At 50.4% G+C, this 23,647-nt stretch overlaps 1 protein-coding gene across 1 annotated transcript in view; it reads left to right on the top strand.

The window, feature by feature from the left end:
* The first annotated feature begins 4,630 nt into the window (after positions 1-4,630).
* The window catches only part of NCOR2 (nuclear receptor corepressor 2), a 176,172-nt gene continuing 157,155 nt past the window's right edge, over positions 4,631-23,647 (top strand). Inside the window, exons 1-2 of the mRNA XM_066331748.1 lie at positions 4,631-4,806; positions 17,746-17,873. Of these exons, the coding sequence (XP_066187845.1) occupies positions 4,702-4,806; positions 17,746-17,873 (233 nt within the window). The 5' untranslated portion in view covers positions 4,631-4,701. The remainder of the gene's footprint in view (positions 4,807-17,745; positions 17,874-23,647) is intronic.

Genomic DNA, 23,647 nt, shown 5'->3' with positions numbered 1-23,647 from the left:
TTGCTGTGTCTGCATGGTGTGGTGGTACTAGTTTTTGCCTTTTAATGAGGGGTTTTGTAGTCATTTTGTGGGCTGCCTCTTAACGTCTTCTGTAGACCATCCATGGTCCGTAGACCACAAGTTGAGTAACATTACTTTGGACTTGGGAAATAAAATATTCTGTTAATCTTATTTCAGCATATCCTTGCTTTTAAAAAAAAAAAAAAAAAAAAAAAAGTGTATTTTGAATTTGAGCCATGTGTTTTCATTGGGATCTTTAAAAACTCCTCTGAGAACAGATGAACCAGTATTTTCTGTGAGCTGGGAGTGTCTTGTTGTTCTCACCTTCCAGATAGATGAACTAAGGCACGGGGTAATTACAGCAACTGGCCCACATTTGTGTTGTGCCAGTGAGGGCAGGGACCTCGCCTGGGAATCCTGCTCTCCCTGAGGAGTCCAGAACAAATCTGGAAGGTTGTCTCTAACTTTGAAGAGTGACAAGTGTGTTGAATGGCGTTAATTACTTTTTTATTATTATTTTTTTAAGCTGGATTTAGTTGCAAACCCCTTCTTTTAGACCTGCAGGGTTTTAGCAGGGTCCTGTATCAGTGTAGGCTTTGCTGTGGTAGGGAACTGCCCTGAAGGTCCAGGATGGAGCTGTGCAGCCCTGTGGCCAGGTGCTGTGGGCTGGGAACCCAGAGATGACTGCAGGGAGTTGTGGGCTCCTCTGTGCCCCTCTTTTGGATGTGAATGTGCTTGGCCCAGTGCTGTGCACCCCTTTAGCACAGGGACACTGGCTGGGGCTGGGGCAGAGCTCCTTGGCATGTGGGGCAGCCTGCAGCAACTTGCTGTGGCTTGTAGCGTGCTTTTCTGGTGTGAGTTGGGAGAACAGGCGATGGGGAAACAATTTTGGGTGGTAAATGGCACGTGAAGAGGAGAAACAGCAGAGCAGGGTGGTGGCAGAGGGAGGATGGGGGAGTTTTAAAGGCTCCAGCAGTGGGGAAGAATCCTGTGAGTCTTTTAGCAGGTGAAAATAAACAGGTACAGGAGGTTCCATAGGCACTCGCCTCCTCTGCAGGTTCATGTTGTAGCCTTCACTCTGGTTTTGGTGATAACCTCCAGCTTTCTCCTGTTCCTAATCAGAGCCCATAAATCTCCTGGTACCTTGTGCTGTAATGGCTAATGCAGGTCTATGGGTAAAACACTCTCAGATGGAGACTCCGAACTGGGGGGGAAATACCTTTCCTGTGAGACAATGTCTGTTCTTCATCAAAATCAGTTGAGAAAGTAAGAACGAAACAGTTTGATTTTAAAGATTTAAGGAGCCTGGCTGCACTCTCTCTCTTAACTTCCATTAATCGGTTCCTATTGTGCGTGTTCCTCTCTTAAAAATAATTAATGAAGGGTTTTGGGGGAGGAGGTGCCCCAGTGTCTTTTGCTGGGAATAGGTGGCCTGGTGGTGTCCCAGCTGCACCCAGTGAAGGGCACCAGTGCATGCCCTGCAAGATGTGCTCCACTCTGCTCCCCAGTGGGAGCACCCTACTCTTTTTGCATGCTGGTGATGGACCCTCCTGCCCGGAGCACTGCTGACCTGGGCACATGGAGTGTAAAAATGGGACTTGAGGTGTGATCTGAGGCGTCTGTGGAGCTGCCCCAGTGCTTTGGTGCCCTTGTTTGGCTCCAGCTCAGTCCCACTGTGGCAGAAACATCCAGGGCCTTGTGCTTGCACTGGCATCTTGGCTGGTGACCTGCTGTTTGCAGATGTGGAAATGCACGGACAGTGCTTCTCGCCTGCTTGCACAAAAAAATGTGATTTTTACTTTTGTCTTCCCAGGGCTTGTAACAAGAAGCCTCAATAGAGGCAGAGGTGGTTTGCTGCTCTTGTTAAGGGAAAAATCTTTTTGTGCTCCTGCTGGTTTGTGATTAATGCAGGACAAGGCTCACAGACACTGTGCCTTGGCGCAGGATGGTTTTGTTGGCCCCTGTATTTTTATCCTATGTCTGTATTCCTCTAGTAGAGTTAACCTTTTTTTCAGTTGTGCAGACCAAGGCAAAAAAGCTTTTAAATTGTTCTAAAGCTCGATACCATGTGGCTTTGCACCTGGTGCTGTGTTTTAAGCTGAACTGCTGATCTGAAGAGTTTAAAAAAAAAAAAAAATCCTCCTATTTCTTTTACTGTAGACAGCTGCCTCAGCATGGTCAGGTCTACCTGCTGTGCTTCCAGGAAGCCTTGGCTTGCTGAAAGCTGCCAGGAACTCTGGGTTGGAGTGTGTGCTTATATGTGTATATATATTTATATATATTTACATGTTCTAATTAACTTGTAGGTGGCCGTAAGCCAAAATGTCCGAGTTTAAATCTGTTATTGGGAAAGTACCTTAAATTACTGCAGATCCCTCTGAGCTTTTGGAGCCCTCCAGAACCCCATGCATGTGTCCTTGGCAGCTGCAAGGGAGGGTTTGCCCCTAGAGCAGCGCTTGGGAGGGTGCTGGTGTCTCCTGGGAGGATGCTGCTGTGTCCCTGGAGGGTGAGCACGGCGGGTTTTGAACCACACGCTCCTGGCACAGCCCCCAGCCTGGGGTGGGAATGGGCGATTAAAATCCCATCCAGTCGGAAGCAGGAGGGGAAGTGGGACAGTCATACTGGAAGTATAAATACGCCTGTTCTGGGTGCCTCTGAATTCCCCTGCATGCACAGGGGCTTTCCTGCCCGGGGTGGATTGCACTGAGCACGCCAAGCTCTTACAAGGAGAGGCTGTCTGGTGTGGGATGAGGGTCTGGCTGCTCCCAGGCCACCGGTGCTTCCCTGGGGTGGCAGGTAAGGCTCAGCAGGGCTGTGTGGGTCCAGGACTGGAGGGAATCCCAGCTCTTGTGCTGAAAGCAGCAGGGACCTGCTTGTCCCTTTGCACCCTGCCTTGAGAGCTAAACCTTGTCTTTTTCCATTTGTCACTTGGTAAAATACCTTTTTCCAAGAGACTCGCCTGACCCTCATCAGGAGCGTGGTGATTGATGTCTTTGTGTGTCTGTCATCCTTAGGCTTCATGGGGGTTTGCAGAAAAGGTGATTTCTGTAAGATTTGACCTCTGCATGAGGAGGGCCTCCCTGGGCTGCCTTTCCCCTGGCTGCCTGTCGTGCCTGGTTGTCTTCCTTTGGTTTATTTCTGGCTGAGAGGTTGGGAGGCAGCCCTGTGCCTGCCTGCAGCAGATAGCGAGGGATTTATCAGCACAGGCTCATCTGTGGTCTCACAGGAGGGAAAAGAAATACAAAAAGAAAAGCTTCCTCTTTCTTTATTTTTTTTTCACCCCCTTTTTTGGTTTTTGGACACGCCAACTGCTGTTTCAGTTGAAATTGCGTTGGCTGGGGCTGGCTGTGCTCCCCATGCACAGAGACCACAAGTGTGGGGAGAGGCTGCTGGGAGCACTGGAAGTTTCCTTTGCTGTTCCTGGTGTGCTGCTGGAGGAGTTTGATACTGCCACACACCTTGCACAAATCCATGCATCACACATACCTGTGCTGGGGAGGAGGAGGCGTGTGAGCCTGCTTTGGGTGGGATGTGGAATGAGTCCCAAGGAGCTGGGGCTGTCCCTGCTTGGGATCACTCCTGATAACATCTCCTGACCCAGGCAGGCAGCAGCAGCAGCAATTTGTGCCTTGTGTAACTAACTTAATTTGAGAATAATAGTTAGTGCACCTCACACTGACAGCGACGAAGGGCAGCGTTTAGACCTTCGTTATTTTTTCATTGTAATCCAGACAAAAACCAGGAGGTATAAAATCATCAGTGTGAAGTATTATAAATAACTTGTAAATCTCTGCTTGGAGCCAAGAGACACCTTCCCACTTCCTTGGTTTTCCTGATTTTGTTGCAGCTGCTAAAGGAATTGCAACAGGTTGTACAGGAGTGAAGGCGTGGGTGACAGGGGTGTTTGTGAAAATACCCTCGGGGCTGTGGTGTGTTCTCTGGCACTTGGTCCCTATCAGATGGGCTGATCCAGGTGGCACTGGAGGTGTGCAGTGTGCTTTAGTCCTGGGTTTTATTGTAGCTTCGTGGGTGGGCACAGCTGCAGGTGGGATCAGTGCCTGGTGTCCCTCCTGCCATGAGATCAGGGCTTACCTCAGAGGGCTGCAGAAGTGGCCACAGCTTGGAAAGAAGAGCGCTGACATGGGAGAGTGTGGATGTTGAGAGGGATGGGCTGGGGAGGGACCTTGTGCCTTTTTGGACCTTGTGTTGAAATGCCAGACTTCTAGGCTGTGTTTTTGGAAACCGAGTCACCCTGCAAAAAAAATGCCCATCTCCAAGAGACTTAGAGATCAACAGGACCTAAAGAAATAGCTGGCAGTTTGGATTCCTGGTCCTGCTGCTGGCGGGTGAAGACTTTCCAGGGAAACTGGGTGGGATACATTTGGGAAAATCTTATATTCAAACTTCCCGTGATAGGAGTAATCTACAGAAAAAAATTTAGCAGTGGGGTTTCCCAACTGGAAAACGGGGCTGCTGGGGAATTTCGAGGGCACTGAGGTTTTGCTGATGGCCCAAGGCCTGTTGCTCGGTTGTCTCATAGAACCGCGGTTTTTAATTTTAACCTTTCTGCTTTCCTGCTTCCTTCCAGCTACTGCGCCACGCGGAAAGCACACGCACACGATGAAGAGGAGCTCTCGGCTCTCCTAATCCTTTGCTGGTGATTTGGAAGCAGCAGCCCCCTGCCACGCCTGCTCTTTGGCCATGTCTGGCTCCACGCAGCCCGTGACGCAGAGCTGGCGCGCAGCCGAGCCGCGCTACCCTCCGCACGCCATGTCCTACCCCGTGCAGATCGCCCGGCCACACGCGGTAAGGACGAGGCTTTCCTTCCCTGCCCGTGCCCCTGAGTGACCCCTGCCTCGGGGGCCTGGTGTGCTCTGCTAAAAAAGAGCTGATGAAAAAGGCAAGGGGACGGGGAAACCTGAAATTTGGAAATCCCAGCGCTGTTTGTTGTCTGTGTAGCGGGTACAGCCTCGAATGTGTTACAGGGAGGAGAGCCAAAAGAGGGCCAAGGATCCAAGGGCTTTCCTTCCCTGCCCGTGCCCCTGGGTGATCCCTGCCTCGGGGGCCTGGTGTGCTCTGCTGAAAAAGGGCTGGTGAAAAAGGCGAGGGGACGGGGAAACCTGAAATTTGGAAATCCCAGCGCTGTTTGTTGTCTGTGTAGCGGGTACAGCCTCGAATGTGTTACAGGGAGGAGAGCCAAAATAGGGCCAAGGATCCAAGGGCTTTCCTTCCCTGCCCGCGCCCCTGGGTGATCCCTGCCTCGGGGGCCTGGTGTGCTCTGCTGAAAAAGGGCTGATGAAAAAGGCGAGGGGACGGGGAAACCTGAAATTTGGAAATCCGAGCGCTGTTTGCTGTCTGCATGTCAGGTACAGCCTCGAATGTGTTACAGGGAGGAGAGCCAAAGTAGGCCAAGGATTTGGGGTTATATAGCAGATAAAGGGGTGGTCCTTGAAGGTCAGGGTCCAATAGGGATGGGACAAAATGATGCAAAAGGGTAAATATAAACTGGGGGGACTAATGCGGTTACAGGGGTGAAACACTGTGGGAAAATTAACCCAATGGGGTTCAAGGGAAAGAACAACATTCTGGGTAGGATACATGGTGAACGAGGCTGAACAGACATGAACTTAACAAACCAATAGAACAACAAAACCTAGGAAATACTGACACGTGGCTGCAAAGGCCCATGGGAGGGAAGTTTTTCTCACCCTTATCAAAAGGGTGGCAGGGTGGCCCCCGCTGGCAGGGTGGGAGCCACGTGGGTGTCCCCAGCGCTGGGGCAGTGGTTCAGCTGCGCCCGTCACGGATGTGGCTGTTACAGAGAAATCAGACCATTTCCGTGCCTGTGGTACAGGATTTCACTGTTCCTCTCTTATGGGATCCTCTTTTGTTTCTCCACATGGTGCTTTCAGTTTTTCTCTCAGTTTCCAGCCTTTTCGTAAGCACTTGCTGTGGTGGTGCTCACGGGCTCTGGTTCATCGTTTCTGGGCACTGTGTCCTGTTTGTCCTCCTGGCAAGAGCACCCTTGGCTGGGTGCAGCATCCAGCCTGGGGGCAAAGGGAAAGGTTTGACCATTCTTGTGGAGCAGGTGCCCTCCAGCCCCTTTTGGCATGGCCTTTCCTTGGCACTGGATCACAAGGGAGGCACCATCCTCTTCTACATGTGGGCTCACTGCTTCCCAGGGAACCCAGGCCTTGCTGCTCACACCCACAGGAGAGCTCCTTCTGGTTCCCAGGCAAACTGCTGAGAGTGATCCTGCCTCCTGCCCTCTGCTAGCAGACTTGCCTCTCTTTATGCAGCTCTCCTGAGGAGCAAAAAGATAACTGAGCTTTCCATTTTACCCTTCCCCCCCTCTTAGTCTTGACCTGTAATCTTTTCTCTTCTTGGATCAAGGCACAAGCTGGAGATGTTCTTTTTGTATTTTTTGGCTCTGTCTTGTTGAATGCACCAGAACTCAGAGAGGTTAATTCACCTGGATCCAGCCTCTCCTTTCTGTGCTGTCTCACTCATGCCTGTGTTTGCTCATCCCGGCTGGGTGAATGTTTTCAGTTTAAGCCCTTAACGGAAGAAACTCTTCTTAGTGGAACAGCTTTAGTCAGCTCAGGCTGCTTAAAGGAATCTTATTAGGTGCTGGAGTATGGCTCACACTTCTGAGGGTCTTTGGAACTGCTTCTTGGTGGGTCATAGTGAGGTGGAAGGTGCCTGAACCACAAGTCAGGGAGGAGACCTTGTCTGGGGGTTACGTTTGACAGTGACAGCTGAACGGTCAAATTCAGTCTGTGCTGGTTTTAGTGTACAACTTGGGAGCCTGGAAACCCATGAAATGCCAGTGAAGGGCTGAAATTCCCTCATTTGCCCTCTTTGCCTGGCTGCAGCGGAGTGGCACGGGGAGCAGAGCTGGAGATTGGAAAGGCTTTGAAATAGAAACGTTAAGGAGGGCGCGGGACGAGCTCTTGGCTGCGTTTGCTGGCTCATCTACATCGCTCGGGGCCTGCGTGCTGCTGCACAAAGGAGCTTTTCATCCTGGCTATGAGACACGCTGACCTGGTTCGATTTATGGGAGCTTTGCTTCCATCAGTGTGAGCGTGTTTGTTTGGGGGCTGGAACATAACCAAGAGCATTTGTCTCAAAAAGAAAATCCCAGTTCTCTTTTTTTAATCAGAAACCCGAGCGGGAGGAGGATGCGACCAGGTGAGCACGATCTGCAGTTGTTGCAGGGCTGTGGTTTAAAAGCAAACCAAAGGAACCTCAGTCTGCACTGTGGAGACTGATTTTAAAAGAGTGTGAATGGCTCCTGTCCTTGGAGTGCTGAGCCCTTCTCTCTTGCAAAATCCCAACTGCTTCCCCTTAGTGCTGCAACAGCAGGATGAGCAGAGCAGGGCAGTTGTTTGCAGTGGGCTGGAGCTGGGGTTTTCTGCAGCCTGCAGTGAACACTGGTTTTATTCTGTTGCATTAATGTTGGAAGAAGTTGCTGGCATTCACCTCTAGAAGCTATTTTTACAGGCACACGTAATCACCCAAAGTAACGCGACACCTTTCGGGTGTCTGGATGCAGGAGAGGTCCGAGCTGAGAATTTTTTTTTTTGGATGGAAAGCCAGAAGACTGCTCTGGGCAGAAGTGTGCCAGCCCCACACCAACCAACACACCTTGCCTGTGCTGGGAGGGTAGGCAGAGTGTTTCTGGAAGCGTGTCCCTGCATGATCTGCCCCGCCGCTCTCAGCTGTTCACAAACACGTGTCTCTTGCTCGGCGGCGCCGTGAGCTGGAAGCTGGCCATGGCTCTGGGGCTGGAGCTGATCTCTGGTGGGATTGCTTGGGAGAGGAGAGCCCAGCTCCTTTGAAGTTGCTGCGCTGTTTAATATTAAAAGTCAGCGGTATTTGCTTGCATGTCTTGGCCAGGTCAGTTTTGTCATGGGGTGTGTTTGCACAGTGAGAGCTTGTTTGGAAGAAACCAAGAGAGGCCAAAACCAACCCGACACTAACATGTCTTGCATCTAATTAAATTTTGGTTCTGGTTTGTTGCGTTCCAAGACATCCCTTCCCTGAGAGCTGGGAATTCGTCAGCTCAGGGATCCTTATCCTGGTGGTGGGAACGCCCTGGGTCACCTCCTGGGCGCGTGTGCAGGGCTGAGCACAGCAGGGCTGCAAATGCTATTATAATATAAATAAATAATCACAGCTCAACTGTGACGGTCGCACCCAGGGAAATGCGGCGCGGTAGGAATGCTGAGCTCAGAAATGAGCCGTGACATTATTTTAGGCTTGGAGACACTTTATGAAAAGTGATTTAAAGGATTGCAGCTGTTTGATTTCACAGATGAGGCAAGTGAGAGTGGATGTTGTGAAGGAGGCAGGAGGCAGTGGGAGCGGGCTGAGGGATTTTTCTTCTCCCATCGTAAAGCCCAAGGGAATATCCAACAAAACAGGGGAAAAAAAGAGTGTATTTCAAGTAAACAAACAGAAAATATGCTTTGTACATATGGGCACCTCCTCCCAGCAGCATGTTCCACAAGCTACTGCTGAGTTTGGAGCTGGCAGAGAAGATCCAGTACCGGTTGAGTGAGGCTGTTTGTTGTCTGGTTTCACTCTTGGTTGCCAGCTTTGGGCACGGCTGTGAACCCGTGGGTCTGACCCAGACTGAGCTCTCTCCAGTGGCTGACGCAGCAAACAGGCTCTACCACAGGGTAAGCAACATACTCAGGTGTCTTCCTCCTCTTCCTCCCCACTGGGAGATATCTGGTCCCAACAGTTCTTGGGAAGGCTGGATGTCAAAATGGTGCAGAATTTTGTAACGACCGTGATTTAATTCTGTCTTAGTAGACAATGACTTGCAAAAAGCTTTGACAAGTCAACATGAGTTTAACGGGAAGAAGGAAGCTTAGTGAAAAGGTTCTGGTTTGTTTGACTTTCTTGAAGTAAAACTAAAATCTCCAATAATCAGCAGTTTCTTCTTAAGGGCATGGAGTGGTTCTTGGCCAAAGTGCAGGGAAAACATTTCTGTTTTCCATATTCATTAGCTGTAATGTTGGGGTGTGCAGTTGACTTCTGTCATGTTCAGCTTGGAAACAGAGAAATTGTTTGAATGCTCCGTGACCTTTAGCTAAAGGTGAAAAAACACATTACTTACGCTCTTAACCTTCTAATGTGTCCAAAGTTCATGCTCTCTCAAAGGAAACTTTTGCATGAAGGATATTCATTTTCAGGCAACCTGCAGATATTTTCTGTAAACAGATCGGTTTTCCTACGTAGTGCACGTCCCCCTTTCTTTTTAAAACCTCTTCATGATCAATATTCCCTGGGAACAGAAGAGTTCCCCTCTTCCTCCTATGTGAATCCAGTTTCTGGCTGTGACCTCCTTATCAGGCTTCCTGCTCCTGTTTTACCCTGACATTTCAGAGCAGGAGTGGCGTGGCTTTGGATGTAGGCTGGGCTTTCCAGGAGGGTGGTATCAGGTGCTGGAAATACTGGGGGTTGGGGCACACAAGATGTCCTCAAGCAGCAAGCCTCTGTGAGAAAACAGCTTCTGCTTTTGGGGCGCTTTTATGTACTAGAGATGCTAAACAGGATTAGGGATTGGTAGGTTTGGGGTGTGTACACACTCATGAAATTGGTGTTCCATCATCACCTGAATTTCCCTTTGTGAGCGCTTTGCCCTCCCCACTAAACTAAGAGGCTCATTTTGCCTCCTCCCTGCTGTTTGCCCCCATTACCTGCACACAGCTTCATCCGGGATGGAAAGGTGAGCTTAAGCCCTCCTCAACTCCTCTGCTCCAGCTTTGAGACCACTGTGCTTCTCCCGTGCCACCTCTCCTGCCTGGGAGCAGCTCAGTAGTTCCTTCATTAAGCTCCCCCTTGGCAATACAGCCCTTGTGCAGGAGCGTCCCGGCCCCATGGCTCGTTTGCTTTGGCCCACGATAAATAACTTCCTTGTCTGTGCGAACCAGAGACAAGACGTTGGTGCAAACTTGCGTGTTGATTTGGTGTCCAAGCCAAAAGGTGGCCTGGGGGGAACCGAGTGCCTTCCCTGCCCAGACTCCTCCTCCCAGCAGTTAGAGCAGGGCCAGTTCAATCCAGTGTCCTGCTGTGGAAGGTGCTGTCAGGAGGCGCAGGCTCCGGAGATGGCTGCATCTTGCTCCTCTCCTTGGTGACATGATCAGGCTGGCACAGCAGCTCCAGGTAAGCCTGCACAGGGGCACTGTACTGTGTGTTACTGCTGCTGTGTTGCTTTTCCTGGGAGGAGTTATTCACACTTGTGTCTCCTGGGAGCAAAATGCTGGTCTGTGTCAGTGGTCCCGGAACCGGCACAACAGAAGGGTTTATGGTGCAGCACCTCCGAGCACAAAGAGCAACCTGCTACCAGCTGAGCGAGGGCTGTCCTGAATTCTGCCTGCTGGCCTCCAGCTGATGTTCTAAGGACTGACCTGAAAATAAAAGACATACCTTGGAAATCCTGACTCTGATCAGGTCTGTCACGGGAGCTCAGCGCTTTCTCTCTTGAGTCCCTTTCCAGTGACAGATTGCATTAGCTCTGAGCAGTTCAGTGGTGGATTTCAGAAAATTGGCTTTCTGCTCTGGGACTGAGGGAACAAGGAGGTGAAAGAACAGGACACCTAATTCCCTGCCCTAGGGTCTCCCTCCCATTGCTGGGAAGAAGTTGGCTTACAACACTTTGTATTTAAATCTTGTTTTCCCTAGGATGCAGCCTTTATCCAAGACACTTCTTTTACTTCAAGCTACAGTAAACTTTTGTGGTTGCTCCCTAATCTTCTTTTTGGACATGATTTGATGCAGAAGGTGATGCTTTGCTTTTGGTTGATCTCAAGATTGTAAATCCGCAGGAGAAGAAGAACTTTCACTGCTTATGTGGTTTGGCAAAGCCACTAAAGCCACTTTTGGAGCCTTTTCCTCTGCTTCAGGGCTGATTCTGATTGCACTGCCCCACCAGCCCCTGGAGGCAAGACTGGGGACTTTTCCTGGTTGTCATTGTCACAGCATTTATTCAAAATACTGAGCAAGTGAAGGATTTGCTGTGAAGTGTAAGGAAGAGTAGGAGAGAGTAGGGGATGTGGAAGGGGACATGAAGGGACGTGGACCTGCAGACAGGTTGTGGGTGTTGTACAGGAGCAGGTGTGGAAGCAGGTGGTGGGAGCTTGTCCTACAGAAGAGATGTGATGATGAGCTAAATGACCTGGTGCCTTTGGAGGCAGAAAGTTTGGATTTGTTGTGTGAAGAGAGCTGCTCACCCTGGATGGCTTCAGGAAGCACATCACCAGGCGTGGGGGCTGGAGGAAGGGCAGACGGGTCATTCCCGACTCAAAGGCGCCTGGATGCGACTGGGACAAAAATCTTGTGATGGAGAGAGGCTGAAAAGCAGCACTGTAGTGGATGTGCTGCTGCTCTGTGGGCACCTCTGGCTGCTGGGGAGAGGGCTGCCTCCAGCACCCAGCACCAGTCAGATGACCGGGAAGCCACAACAGCTGAGAGCTGTCCTCACCCAGACGTGACTTCTCCATGAATGGCACATTCAGACAGGGCAGCCAAGCACTGCTGGCAGCCCTGCTTTGCTGGAGAGGTGGGGAGAGGGCATGGGGAAGGGTGCAGTGCTGTGCAGCTGGTACAGACACTATCAGCAGCCTCGGTGCAGGGATGGCAGCAGGAGTCAGTGCCTTCGACAAGGGGCCACGCGCAGTGTGGTCACCTCCTAAAACAAAAGGCCAAGTCAGCAGCTTCTGAGAGATGGATGGCAATGAGACTGTCTCAGAACAATAAGGGCATTTGTCTTTTCAGCACATGTTGCATCGCTGTAGGCAAGATAAAAATGCATGTATTCAGCCAGGTTTTTATTACTGACCTTATCTTCAACAGGGGAGCTGATTGTGGAGGAGTCATTGTTTGGGTTTTGTTGTTGATATTTTTTTTCTTAAATCTGCGGTGAGCTCCTCGCAGGGTTTTGGGGAGGAAGTTGGGCAGACAGCGTTGTGCTTGTGGACAGCATGTTTGGATCAATAATCGCCTCCTTTGCGCTTCAGAGGAGGTTTTTAGCAGCAGAGGATGGTTCCTCTGGGCTGGGGAGGCTGAGCACGGTGGGTTGTGTGCCACACTGGTCCCCTCACAGCCCAAGCTGTGTCTGGACCTTATGCAGTGACAATTCTGCTACTACCCTGGTACTTCCCAAACTTTTCCCCTTCCTCTTACCTCTGAGAATTGGCTTTGGGAAAAAATTATTTTCTTTAGGCGAATGCTAAAAAGTGCATTTCTTGGTCTGATGAGCAAATGCTGTGCTGCCAGTGCCAAGGGGTATCCAGGCACCAGAGAACTTTTCCTTTTATTGCTAAAATAGGTCACGCTCACTGCTGGCAGGAGGAGATGTTAGGCAGATTCTTTTTCCAAAGTCGAGGGTGTGCAGAGCAGGGGTGGGCGACCATCCCTTGTCTCTGACCAAGCCACCAGAGTGGTGGCCATGCTGCTCTGTCCACGCCACAAATGAATTGCTGGATGATCTGAGGCCCTGGCATGTTCCAGGTTGGGCTGAGCTGCTCCACGCTGGCTGTGTGATTCTGGGGGTGCAGGAAGCTCAAGAAGCCCCCTGCTTCTCCAGCAGATGGAGTGGCTTTACAGTCCAGAGCTGTGTGGTCACATCATGGACATCGTGTTGGGCTGCTCTGGGCCGTGTGGAAATGTCAGAGCAGCAGCTGTAAAGCGTCCAGCTGTGGCTCTGTGTGCAACCAGTGCCACAGTCTGGGGGGCAGCAGCCCTGTGCCATCACCCATCACTTCCCCTGTGGTTAACAGTTCCCAGAATGGCACGCGAGCTGCTCGCGAGCAGCAGGACCGGAGCAGGCATCCTTTGTGAGATAAGGGACAGCCCGGAAGAAGTGAAATAAATAGGGATGTTTTGACATTGTTTTTTCTCACTATTCGTGCCACACCGTTATTAATTGGCCTCACTGAATGTTTCAGCAGAAACAGTGTGTTGTTAGGAAATAATTTTTATTTCGCTTACAATGCTGGGCGAGCTTGTAACGAGCAGCCTAATCCACAGTGGAGGTGGCGAGGAGCTGACATTTGCTCCTCGAGGAGTGTGTGCAGTGCCCAGGCCTGTTTGTCTGCCTGCCAGAGGTGACGGTGTGGGGCAGTCTCTGGGTGAGCTCTCCTTGCCGGGGAGCTCCGCAGGTGCGGCTCCGCGATCCGAGGCGGCTGCGGCGCCGGTGCCGCTCTCCGCCGGGGAGCCGGCTCAGCTGGCGGATGTGGTGGCTGACCCCGGGCTGCCTCTCCTCGGCGTCATGGCAAAACAAGCGCCCGTGGTTTGCAAGCAAAGCTGTCTTACACCGAAACCCGGCGGGGAGCTCCCGGTTGCTCTCTCGGTTGAGGACGTGGTAAGCGACGAGGACGGATGTCACACTGGGGCTGTGCTGCAGGCTCTGGCTGCGCTCTAGGTCTCCGTGGGTTTGCTCCAGAGCTGTTCTCCAAGGAAGCCAGGAGTGCTTGGTGCTTGTACTTGTTTTTCTGCTGGTGGGAGGAAGAGAGGAGGAGCAGTTCACCTTTCTGTTGCAAGACCAGCTCCAGGCTTCCTTTCTGCAGGCCTCCCATCTGAAGTCTTCTCCTCGGAGGCTAATTCCTGGAGCCGTGGGGAGACCATCTGGATGGAGCAGTCAGGAGATGTCTGTGTGGATGTGCTTGGTGCTGGAGCTGGGAGTGCAGGGTCAGAGGTGCTGTCGGCTGTGGCGTGGCGATGTCTGGCACCGTGTGCTGCGGGTCAGCACCTAGGGGTGCTTCCAGCATCACTCTCTGACCTCCCCTTCTTCCTCCTGCTTGGAGATCAGGCAGCCAGGACCCAGCAGCTGCAGGCAGGGGAAGGAGAACTGAAGCACACCAGCAAGTGCACGTGTCCAAAACAGAAAGCAAGAGAGGCAGGAACGGCTGCGCCGCTGCCTGCAGTTGTTGGCTTAGTGTGGGGGTTACCCTGAGGTCGGGGACAGCACTGAAGAGTTTGCTGGAGACTTTATGGTAGGTAAGGCAGCAGGCTGGAGGCTTTAAAATAATTTTAAAAGGTGGGGGTGGTGAGGAAGCTCCTTCCTTTTCCACTGTTGGGCTTTCTCTGTGTGTTGCCAACAGCTTTTCTGTAATGCTGTGTTCAGGAGCGTGGCTTTAAACACTTTGATTAGCACATCTAAGTGAGCCTGGTAGGTTCAGGTTGTTTGGGGTAGGATTTACCAGGAAGGGGATGGAAATAGTGTTCTTGGTACTTCCAAATCAACACAGAAGCCTTGAAACTCAGGGTGCTTTCCCTGGCTCTCTCTCCCAGCACCCACACAAGAGCAGCAGGGATGTGTCCAACTTTCCTGCTGGACACCAAAGCATACTTTTGGTCCCTTAGGCTGGGCCTAAGCACCTCTTTGGTCTGCTTGCTGCATGAAGAAGTGCGTTTGAATGAGGTCAGTTTTGGGTCTTTAGCATTGCATTTATCTAAAGGTTTGCCTGGCGCTGCCCTGCTCTGCTGGGGTGGCTTATGGCTGTGCTGTGGCACTCCTGGTGTCTGTCTGGCCTTGGCAATACTGCTGGTGTTGGCCTCCTCCCCCCAGATCTGATTTACCAGAGCCCCAGACTATCCATGGTCTTCCTGCTTCTTTGATTTCTGTCCTGACACTTACTGAACTCGTGAAATCTGCAAAGCTTCCCAGAGTAGTACATCCACGTGGGAGCACCTGAACCGCAAGGAACAACAGGAGAGCTGATGCAAAAGGAAGAAAGTCCTTCCTGGTGGCACTTGGAGGTTTGAAAGGTCTGGAGAGGGTGCTGTGGCAAATCAGTAGATTTGTGAGGTAGCAGGAAGGTTTGCAGAGAGCAGGAAAAGATGCAAAGAGGGAGAGGAGGAGAAAAAAAAAAAATAGAGTCGAGCAAAACAATGGAGAGGAAAAGGAGCAACATGCAGTTTGGGGCTCTAGGGTTCTTTATTTGTTTTATTTCCAGTGTCTTGGAGCTGCCTGTGAGCAGGTGCTAGAAATTTGAGGTCAAGGTCAAATCACACATTTGTGTGATTCAGTGGTGGGGAATTCAGGTGGCACCCACAGGGTGCTGCTCCTGTATCTGTGTGGAAGGTGCAGTGGTGCTGGCAGCAAGGTGCCTCCCAGCAGGTTTTAAAACTCTGCTAGAGAAAATTGAAGCCTCTTCTGAGTCATAGAATCATTTAGATTGGAAAATTCCCACGGAATCATCAAGTCCAACCATTAGGCCAGCACTGCCAAGTCCATCAGGCAGTTTGAAGGCAGCTCATAAAACCTTTCTGGTGCTTGCATTTGAAAAACACTGTCACAGCTCGCAGTGCAATTTACTGGAGTAACTTTCTGAGCAATTAATCCACCTACGTCCTGCCAGGGCTTCCACGGTGCCTCTTAACAGTTCATCACAGGGCATAGAAATTTGTCAATTCTAATCCTCCTCGCTAGTGTTCAGGTTTTGTTTTCTCCTTGTAAAACCCAACACTCGTGTAAGCAAGGCAGAGCAGGTCAGAGTCACTTCAGGCCATGCCAGCAGGTTCTGAGCTCCACCAGCCATTTTCTGGTGGGGTTAAAGGAGGCAAAAGCTCAGCTGAGTGTGGGCAGGGGGGGAAGGAAAAACAGATGGTTCTTGGGACATGCAAGAGCCTTTTTTTTTTTTCTCAAGGGCACAGCCTTTGAGCCTCCCAGACGGGTAATTCTTGTTTATACACCCACAGAAAGCGACGGTCCTGGTTTTGGGCCTATTGGTGTGTCTTCCCAGACACGATGTGTTTGTTTTGTAGGTGGATGTCAGGAGCTGCATCACTCTTCCATTTAAATATTTATTTTTAATTTAAAACCGGGACAAGTGTGAACGTGGGGAAGCTTGTTCATAGGCAGGGATTCTGCTTTGGCTGGGCCTGGAGGAGCTGATGGGCTCCCTCACTTTCAGATGTCTGTGTTTGTCCCATCTGTGGCTGGAGTGATGTTGTGTCCTGCAGAGCCCCCAGGCATCCTGCATGGATGGAATGGACTCCAGAGCCGAAGGAAAAGCAGCATCATGGGGTTGTATCCTCCACAAACACCTGGATTTACAGCAGAGCAGCCCTGTGAGGATGAGTGGACACTGTCCAGGTCTTGCCTGTATTAATGTGGCAAGAACCTGTCTGCAGACAGCCCTTGTCCCAGAGCTCTGGGGTGGCCAGGCTGGAGCTGAGGCTGGCAGAGGTCTTGTTCCTGGTGTTTCCCAACGTTGGTCAGATGAGAGAAGGAGCAGCGCCACACTATCCATTGCCTGATAGTGGGGAGAAATAAACTTGATTCCAAAAGCTGACGTAGCTTTCTAGGCACAAGAAGTGGTGACCATAGGACGCCACAATTCCCCTTCCTTCTCCCCTTGATGCTTGGCTTTTCAGATTCTGTGCAGAAGAGGTTGGATATGAAGTAGGGGATCTGCTTTTCTTGGCTTTCCCAGGTCAAATATTTATAATGTCTGATTTTCTTCCTGACTTTCCAGAAAAACTCTTGTTTTACTGTCTGGTGATCAAACATGTTGGGCCTTGATACTCCCTTCTGCTCCACAGCTTGCTGGAGGACAGCATGACATCCACTTCTAGGCTGCTCTTCTCACTTCCAGCTTGGGAGAGAGGATCTCCAGGTTCAGTCTGTTGTTATTTAAGCTCCCAAACCCTTCCTTTGTCTGCCATGCACCTTGCTGGGGCAATTCCCCAGCTTCCCTAGGGCTGGAGTATGTTGATCTTCACTACATCAGATCAGATAATTCCTTTTGCAGCTCTTGGGGCTGAGACCCACCCCCTGCCCGCATCAGCTGCATGCATGTGGTGTCTTATTTATTGATTTATTATTTTTTTTCTGTAGACCCAAATTCCATTTTTTCTTTTTGAGGAAGTTAAAGCTTTCTTGTTCCAGTTGAGAACTGTTCAAAAATAGACTCCCAGGTGGAATTGGTTCTTCTAAGGTAAATGTGTGTCAGTGTTACCAGGGTTATTCTGTGACAGGGTTTTCTATGCCATTGCTGAAGGTCTTAGTTAATTAGATGATTAGTCTGCTGGTCAAGTATCTATCTGCAAATAAAAAATAGCAGTTGAATGTAGCTGCCTAAAATACTGCTGCTGGAATCAGTCTGTGGCACAGAGCAGGAGGGCTTCTTATTTAATTAAAATCAGGAACATACTGTACTGTACTCTCCAAGGGTCAAGGAACAAAAGGGACGTACACATAATAAGTAGCAAACTGTCCTTTCAAACCCCCTGAGCTCAGCCCAGGAGAGCTGTGTTTAAAGGAACATTTTCAAGATAACATTTGTGATTTTTCTTCTGTCCTTTTTCCCCGTGCTGTTTTTTCTTTCTCCGTGTTATGTGGACTGAAGCTGAAAGTGTCCCGTGACTTAATTTTGTTCTTACCTGTTCTTACTCTTGGATTCACAGTTGGCATCAGGACTGCTTGGATGCCAAAATCCTGTGTGTGGGTGCTCAGTGGCTGGGTTGGGCTTCTGGGGTCCTTTCCCTGGAGCCAGCCCTGCCTGCAGGAAAGGGCTGGGGGCAGATTGAACAAGGGGCTGAATTATCATTCCATTGCAATGTGTGACTGGGAGTTATTGGAAACATTTTGTGGAAGGGCAAAAACGCTGAACTTCGTGGCCCTGTGCTACAAAGGAGGAATATCCACATGTGGTTTTTTTGAGTTGTTTTATGCCTGTATGAGAGTTTCCACCAGCCTGACGAGCTCTCCTGTGTTTGCTCCCGCAGGACGTGGCGCTGTTGGAGTACCAGCATCATTCCAGGGATTTTGCTTCCCACCTCCCGCCGGGGTCGATCATGCAGCCGCAGCGGCGGAGGCCGTCCCTGCTCTCCGAGTTCCAGCCAGGCAATGAAAGGTACTAGCTCCCTGTGCCAGCCTCTTGTGCAGGGCTGTGGTGGGAGCAGGAGGCTTGGGAGGGCAGTGGGATGCTGTTTTTTCCAGAAAAACATGCTCAGGCTCAGTGCCAATTCAGGTTCCTTCCGCTCCTCCAGCGGCGCCTTTGCCTTCTGGTTTCTCACCTTTGTCATGAGTTTTAAAGCCTTGAAAACAGCAAACAACACACAAACCACCCGCTCGGCCTCTGTGAAGCGTCACGTTGCTGTGACTGGTTGTGTTGGCTCCTCCAGCATAGGAAATGAAGCCGTGTGTGGCTTGGGTTTGGTCTGTGGCTCCCGAGGCTGCAGGGAGGAGTGAGAAGAGCTCATTTCCTCCCCCATCTCCGCTTCCTCTGCTGCTGCTCTTCCTCCCCGTTTTCATTGTTTTTGTTTCTCTTTCTGCGTTCCCCTCACAACTTTCTCCGAGCTGCTTTTTTTTCCTGTCTGCTCCCTCCATGCCTCGCCCTGTGTCCCTGTTTCCTGGGGTAGCCTCCTGGGAAGCTGGCAGAGTTTTTAGGTGCAAGTCAGGCGAGTGCTGTGGCTGGGAATGCTGTGCATGCTTTAACCACAGGAGCTGATTTGTTTGAAAGACATCACTCTCACTCTCTGTTTCAGTGCAAAACTCTGCTCTCTCTCACAGTTTCTCTTCTGCATTTGATGTTTAGTGGTTTGGGAAAAAAAAAAAAGAACCTGGCCTGGAAGTGAAATAAGAGCCTTGCTACAGGAGATATACGCAAAACAATTCTTTTAATGCGTGTTCCGTAAGCTAAGAACAAAACCAGTGAAGAGTCAGAGATGGATCTGTTTCTCTAAAATCATCACTGTTAGGGGAGAGAAGTAAGAGCTCAGGCTGCTGGATGCATACTAAATACAGGAAGGATCCTCTTTTTCAAATAGGTTGGGTTCAGCTTGGTGCTCAGCAGAAACAAACCCTGAGAATTTGAGAATTTGGAGGCACAAAGTAGTTTCCAAAGTTCATTTTGCAACTGGACATAACCTTCTGAGTTATGCCTGTGGCACCTGCACATACAGAGGGTCGTGCCACTTTTGATAACCCATAATTGATTGCAGCACGTTGCACTGCCTTGGCTCACTTTGATTTCTCAGTGCTTTGATTTCTTAGCACAGAGTAACACGGTTAAGTTGGAATTGGGTCAGATTTAGCTAAATTTGGGGGAGATGGGTAAAGAGGACCCAGCAACATGCTCCTGCCTGATTTTGTTTTTCACACTACTGATGGTTTGCAAAATGGAGAAGCAGTTCTGCTCTCCAGTAATAGCTGTCTAAAAAAAAAAAAAGTACCTTGGTTTTTCTGTATCACTGAAAAAAAAAGCCCAACTGCAAACCTTGGTGTCTGCTGTGCCACATGCCTGATCTGGTGTGGTCACCCAGGCATCTGCCTTTGTCTTACAAATGTTTCCAAGTCCCCAAACTTATTTTTGTGTTGACAGTCACATGAATGTGGGTAAATGATAATCAAAGTTGTTACAATGTGTTACACATCCGCATGCTTACCGTGGTACATCATTTTCAATCTGAATGGCGATGTTTTGGCATGCTATAAAAAGAAACTCTTTTAATAACTTACATTTCATCCCTTTTCCCCTTAACATCCAAAAAATAGTACTTTTGCAAAAAAATATTACTCTGTAGTAAAGCTAAAAATACTGCTTCAGTTCAGCTGACATCTTGTGCCAGAATGCTGGGACATAAACTCATTGAAAATTTTTGGGGGCATCTGGGGATGCAGAAAGAGGAGGGAAGTCTTTGAAGAAACTGTCAAGAAATTTTCAGTCCGGTGTAATTAGTGATTGAGGTGGTTCAGATTGGGTACCACTGAGGCTGGGGAGGTGTTAGTCTGTTTTTCAAAGCTGACTGCCATTTCTCTGCATCTTTAAGCTCTACACTTAAAAATCCATTCTCTGGGGCCTTTGCTGGCTCACCTTTGTGGTCCTTTGAGGAGCTGCTGTAACACAGTTCCTGCCGTGTTGCAAGAGGAGCCCTTTGTGTGGTGGTGGCTCACCTGAGGGTTCCGGGTCCATGACCCTGGAGCTCCTGGAGCAGGTTGGGTTGGTCATTAGTGCCCTCCCCAAAAAATAGCTGTGGCTTTTCCCGATGCAGAGCAGAGGCTGGATGAGGGCGGGTGGCAGTGGCAGCCGTGGCTGCAGCTGAGTCCCCTTGGCAGGCTCAGCTCCTTGGCTTTGTTCCTGGGCTGGGATTGATGGTTTCGAGCAGAGGCAGCTGGCTCTCAGCATGAGGGGCTGGGAGGAGGGAGACCAAGGCAAACAACATCCACAACACAGCACAGGGGTGAGCAGAGGCAAGCGCAGGGGTGTGCTGTGTCTGAAAGGAAGACCCTCGCTGTGGTTCCCTGCCTGACAGCCCAGCTGGCACTCCGTGATGGTGGGCACGTGACAATCCACCCCTTGGAGCGAGTGTCAGCAGAGGGGAACCCTTCCAATCCCCTGTTGCTTCGGGAGTTCAGAGGAAGCAGCCTGTCTGCTCTTGGTTGTGGTGGCTGATGCGCTTCCAGGATCGCTCTGCTCCTTAAGGATATCAGCTTGCAAGGCTGGTGCAAGTGGGATGTGGCAGGCTGGGAGATGGAGCTCTGTGTGCATTCCCAGATGGACATCCCTGCCCTGCCACCACTGTGCCTTGCACTGCTCACCCAGGGCACTGCCTACAGCTGGAGACTGGTGCAGCCCTGTGCCACTGGGTCCCCATTCCCGTGAGCCCACCTGCCTGGTGAGTGGCTGCTGTTTGCCTTCCTGTCCTGGAAACTGCAGGGATTCCCTTGGTGTGCTGCTTTTGGGGGGGTAATCCCCTATTTTGGCTTTGCCTTCACTTTGGACAGATCTATGAATCCTCTGGAGGCTGTCTGTGCACGTGGTATTGGAAGCTTGACACTGGGGATGCTTGAAATCCCAGAGAAATATTTTGGGCTTGTTTGGATGATCTTCCTACAGCTGTGCGTGTTTTCAGTCTCTCCTGGCTGCAGTTCTGCTGTAGCCATCAGGATGGTGGTTAGCTGTGATTCAGTGGAAAGGGAACAAGAGGTGAAGTGTTTCACCACGGGCACAATGCGTTAAGGATGAATCAAGAGTTGCTGGCAAAAAGGCGTCGAGTGGTAACTTGCTGGAAGGAATGGAATGCTGAGGTGGTTCTGCATTTTGGGGCTTCCTGAGCAAGAAGCTTGTTGGGAAGTTGCAGACTGCCCTTCTCCAGACGTCAGAATCAAGAATTGTCATCACCCCTCGGTGATTGGGTAAAGAACTGAAGTCCCTGTGCAGCAATTCTGGCTGGAGGGAGGCAGGAAAACCTGAACCACTCCGAATCTCTTGCTGTAGGGAAAATTGGCTCACCCTGTCTTTGCAGGGATGTGCTGCTTTCCATGATGGTTTTTTTGGTAGCAGGCTTTTTCTTGGAAGGATCCACAGACTTCCCTTTAGCTTGTTCAGTTGGCTGTGCCAACTGGTCTGCAGGAGCGAAGAGAAGTATTTCAGGATCTGCTGTTGGTACAAGTCGTACCATGAATACTTGCAGTGGAATGTCCTGGCAAGGTGACAAGGATTAGGGCTTTTTTCCCCTCTTCTATATATATTTTGGTCCTCAAAAGAAGTGAGAAAAACTGGGTTGAGTGTTAAATGGCAGGTGCCAGAGGGTGAGGGATCTGAAAAATCAAGGAACTGGATTTTTTCTAACTTTTCATATGTGTTAGGATTTTAGAGCAGGGTTCCATATTAATGCAGGAATGCTGGGGTGGATACATCTCTCTGCTTCCCTGGCAGAAAATGTGGCTGTAAATAAACGCTGTGTGTGCTAACACAGTATATTCCACCTTTATCCAGAATAAGATGAGTCACTATTTTCATAGAAGATCATTTTCCCAGTTCAGGGGACCACGCTCCTCTTTCGGAGCCTTTCTGCTCAGCAGACACGAGGAGTCTGAAGAGTTTTCCCAGTGTGGGTCTGCAGGGTGACATTTAGGATACATTAAACAGCTGCTGTGTTTCTGCAGCCATCTGAGAGAGCCATGTGCAGCGTGGCACATGGAGAGCAGGCCGGATCACTGTGCCTCTTGTTGGGATTAATCCTGCTGGCCCAGGAGCCCAGGGAAGGGTGGGGAGCTGGGGCAGTGTGAGTGGTGCTGGAAATCACACACAGCTCTCTGTCTTCATCTGTGCTGGGCCAAATGGCACCAGCTGCTCCCAAGGTAACAGCACGACCAATTTGGTTTTATTTATGGTTTTTAATTAAGTTTCCGTTTTTAAGGGTGATCCTTTTCTCAGGAGTGAGCAGCACTGCGGCTGAAATCCCCACAGCCATATATCTGTGTCTTTCACGCTGGAAATGATGTACCAGGAGCTGTGTTTTTTTTTTTTTTTCCTCCCCGTAATTGAATGCAGGAAAACAACATCTGGAGAGGACAGGTGCTGGTGTGTGGGCACTTGGGGACAAGCCTAACCTTGCAAGCTCAGGTCTGGGCTGCCTGGGATGCCCATGGATGGACATGGAGGATGGCCAAGGGCGTGGGGTGTCTCTGAAGCCATTGGTTCAGGAGTGTTCCAGCCACTCAGGGCTGCTAAAACGGCTTTTCTGCCAGGCTGCACTTTTGGATCCCTGCAGAAAGCTCGTAGGGGAGCTTGTGGAGAGAGAAAAATATTCCTTCTCTTCCTCTTTGAGTGAGGCAGTGTCGTTGTGTTAAAGCTTCTGCTGGTCCTGTCCATGAATAATTCAGTCTCTGTGTATGGGGGTCTTCAATATGCAAGTTTTAAGCAAAGCATTTGCTCTTATCTCAGTTGCAGTCGGCTTGGAAGAAGGTGGCTGAGGGGTTGTGCAGAGACGCTGCTCCCTGCCCTTGGGTGGGAATGCACAGCCTGCGCATCCCAAGGGTGCACGTGGGTGCTTGGTCAGAGCTCCTGAGGACCTGGAAGTCCTTCAGCTGGGCCACATGGTGAGCAGAGCATCCTGCCCGAGGCTGTCCCGCACCTTTGGCTCGGGAAGGCTCAGTCCTGCTGCTGGCAGACTTTGCTGAGGGCGTGGGAGCAGCTCCATCTTCCCGCCCAGACATGCAGCTCTTCCCGTCAAGTCACCGTGGTTTATCTCCCTCTCCACCTACGTGACAAAGGGAATATATCAGCTGGACATGTTTTGGTAGGTGCCTGGTGGCAGGTTTGCTCCCACAAAGCCTCCAGTTCCTCTCTTTAACAGGTCCCAGTTTGCCCAGTCTCACACTCTGGCTCTCATTAGCTGTAAAGGGGTTGTTGAAACCTCTGACAAATCTTGGCGTTGGCTATAAATAATTCACTTCAATACCAGTGGTTTTCTATATTACTGTCTCTCAAAAACATTTTATTGTTTGTCTGTACCTGTGGGGGTTGGATACTCTTTTTAGAGCTTATTTTTGGAGATAATTTCCCACCAAACCATCTTAGCTGGAGGAAATAAACAGCCTCAGCAAGGCAGTCATTTGTCTTGGTTCTGGTTCCAGGAGACACTGAGAATCAGTTTTCCAGCCTGATGATGTTGTTTGGCCCCATGGTGTAGGGAAGAGTTACTTACAGATGTGTGCTCTTGCTGGGAATTTGGTGGCAGCTGGCTCAGAGTCGCTGCTGATGTTCTGAGCCCTCGGTGCAGGAGGCTTCAGGAAGTCAAGCTGGGTTTGCTGGATGTTGCAGAGTGGCCTTCATTCCTCCTGCAGCCACCTTCTGCTGCGCTGCTGAGGGAGAAATGGGAAGGTCTGGAGAGCAGAGCA

The sequence above is a fragment of the Sylvia atricapilla genome, chromosome 17 (genome assembly GCF_009819655.1).
Source record: "Sylvia atricapilla isolate bSylAtr1 chromosome 17, bSylAtr1.pri, whole genome shotgun sequence".
NCBI lineage: Eukaryota > Metazoa > Chordata > Aves > Passeriformes > Sylviidae > Sylvia > Sylvia atricapilla.
This window is presented reverse-complemented; position numbering and strand designations above follow the sequence as displayed.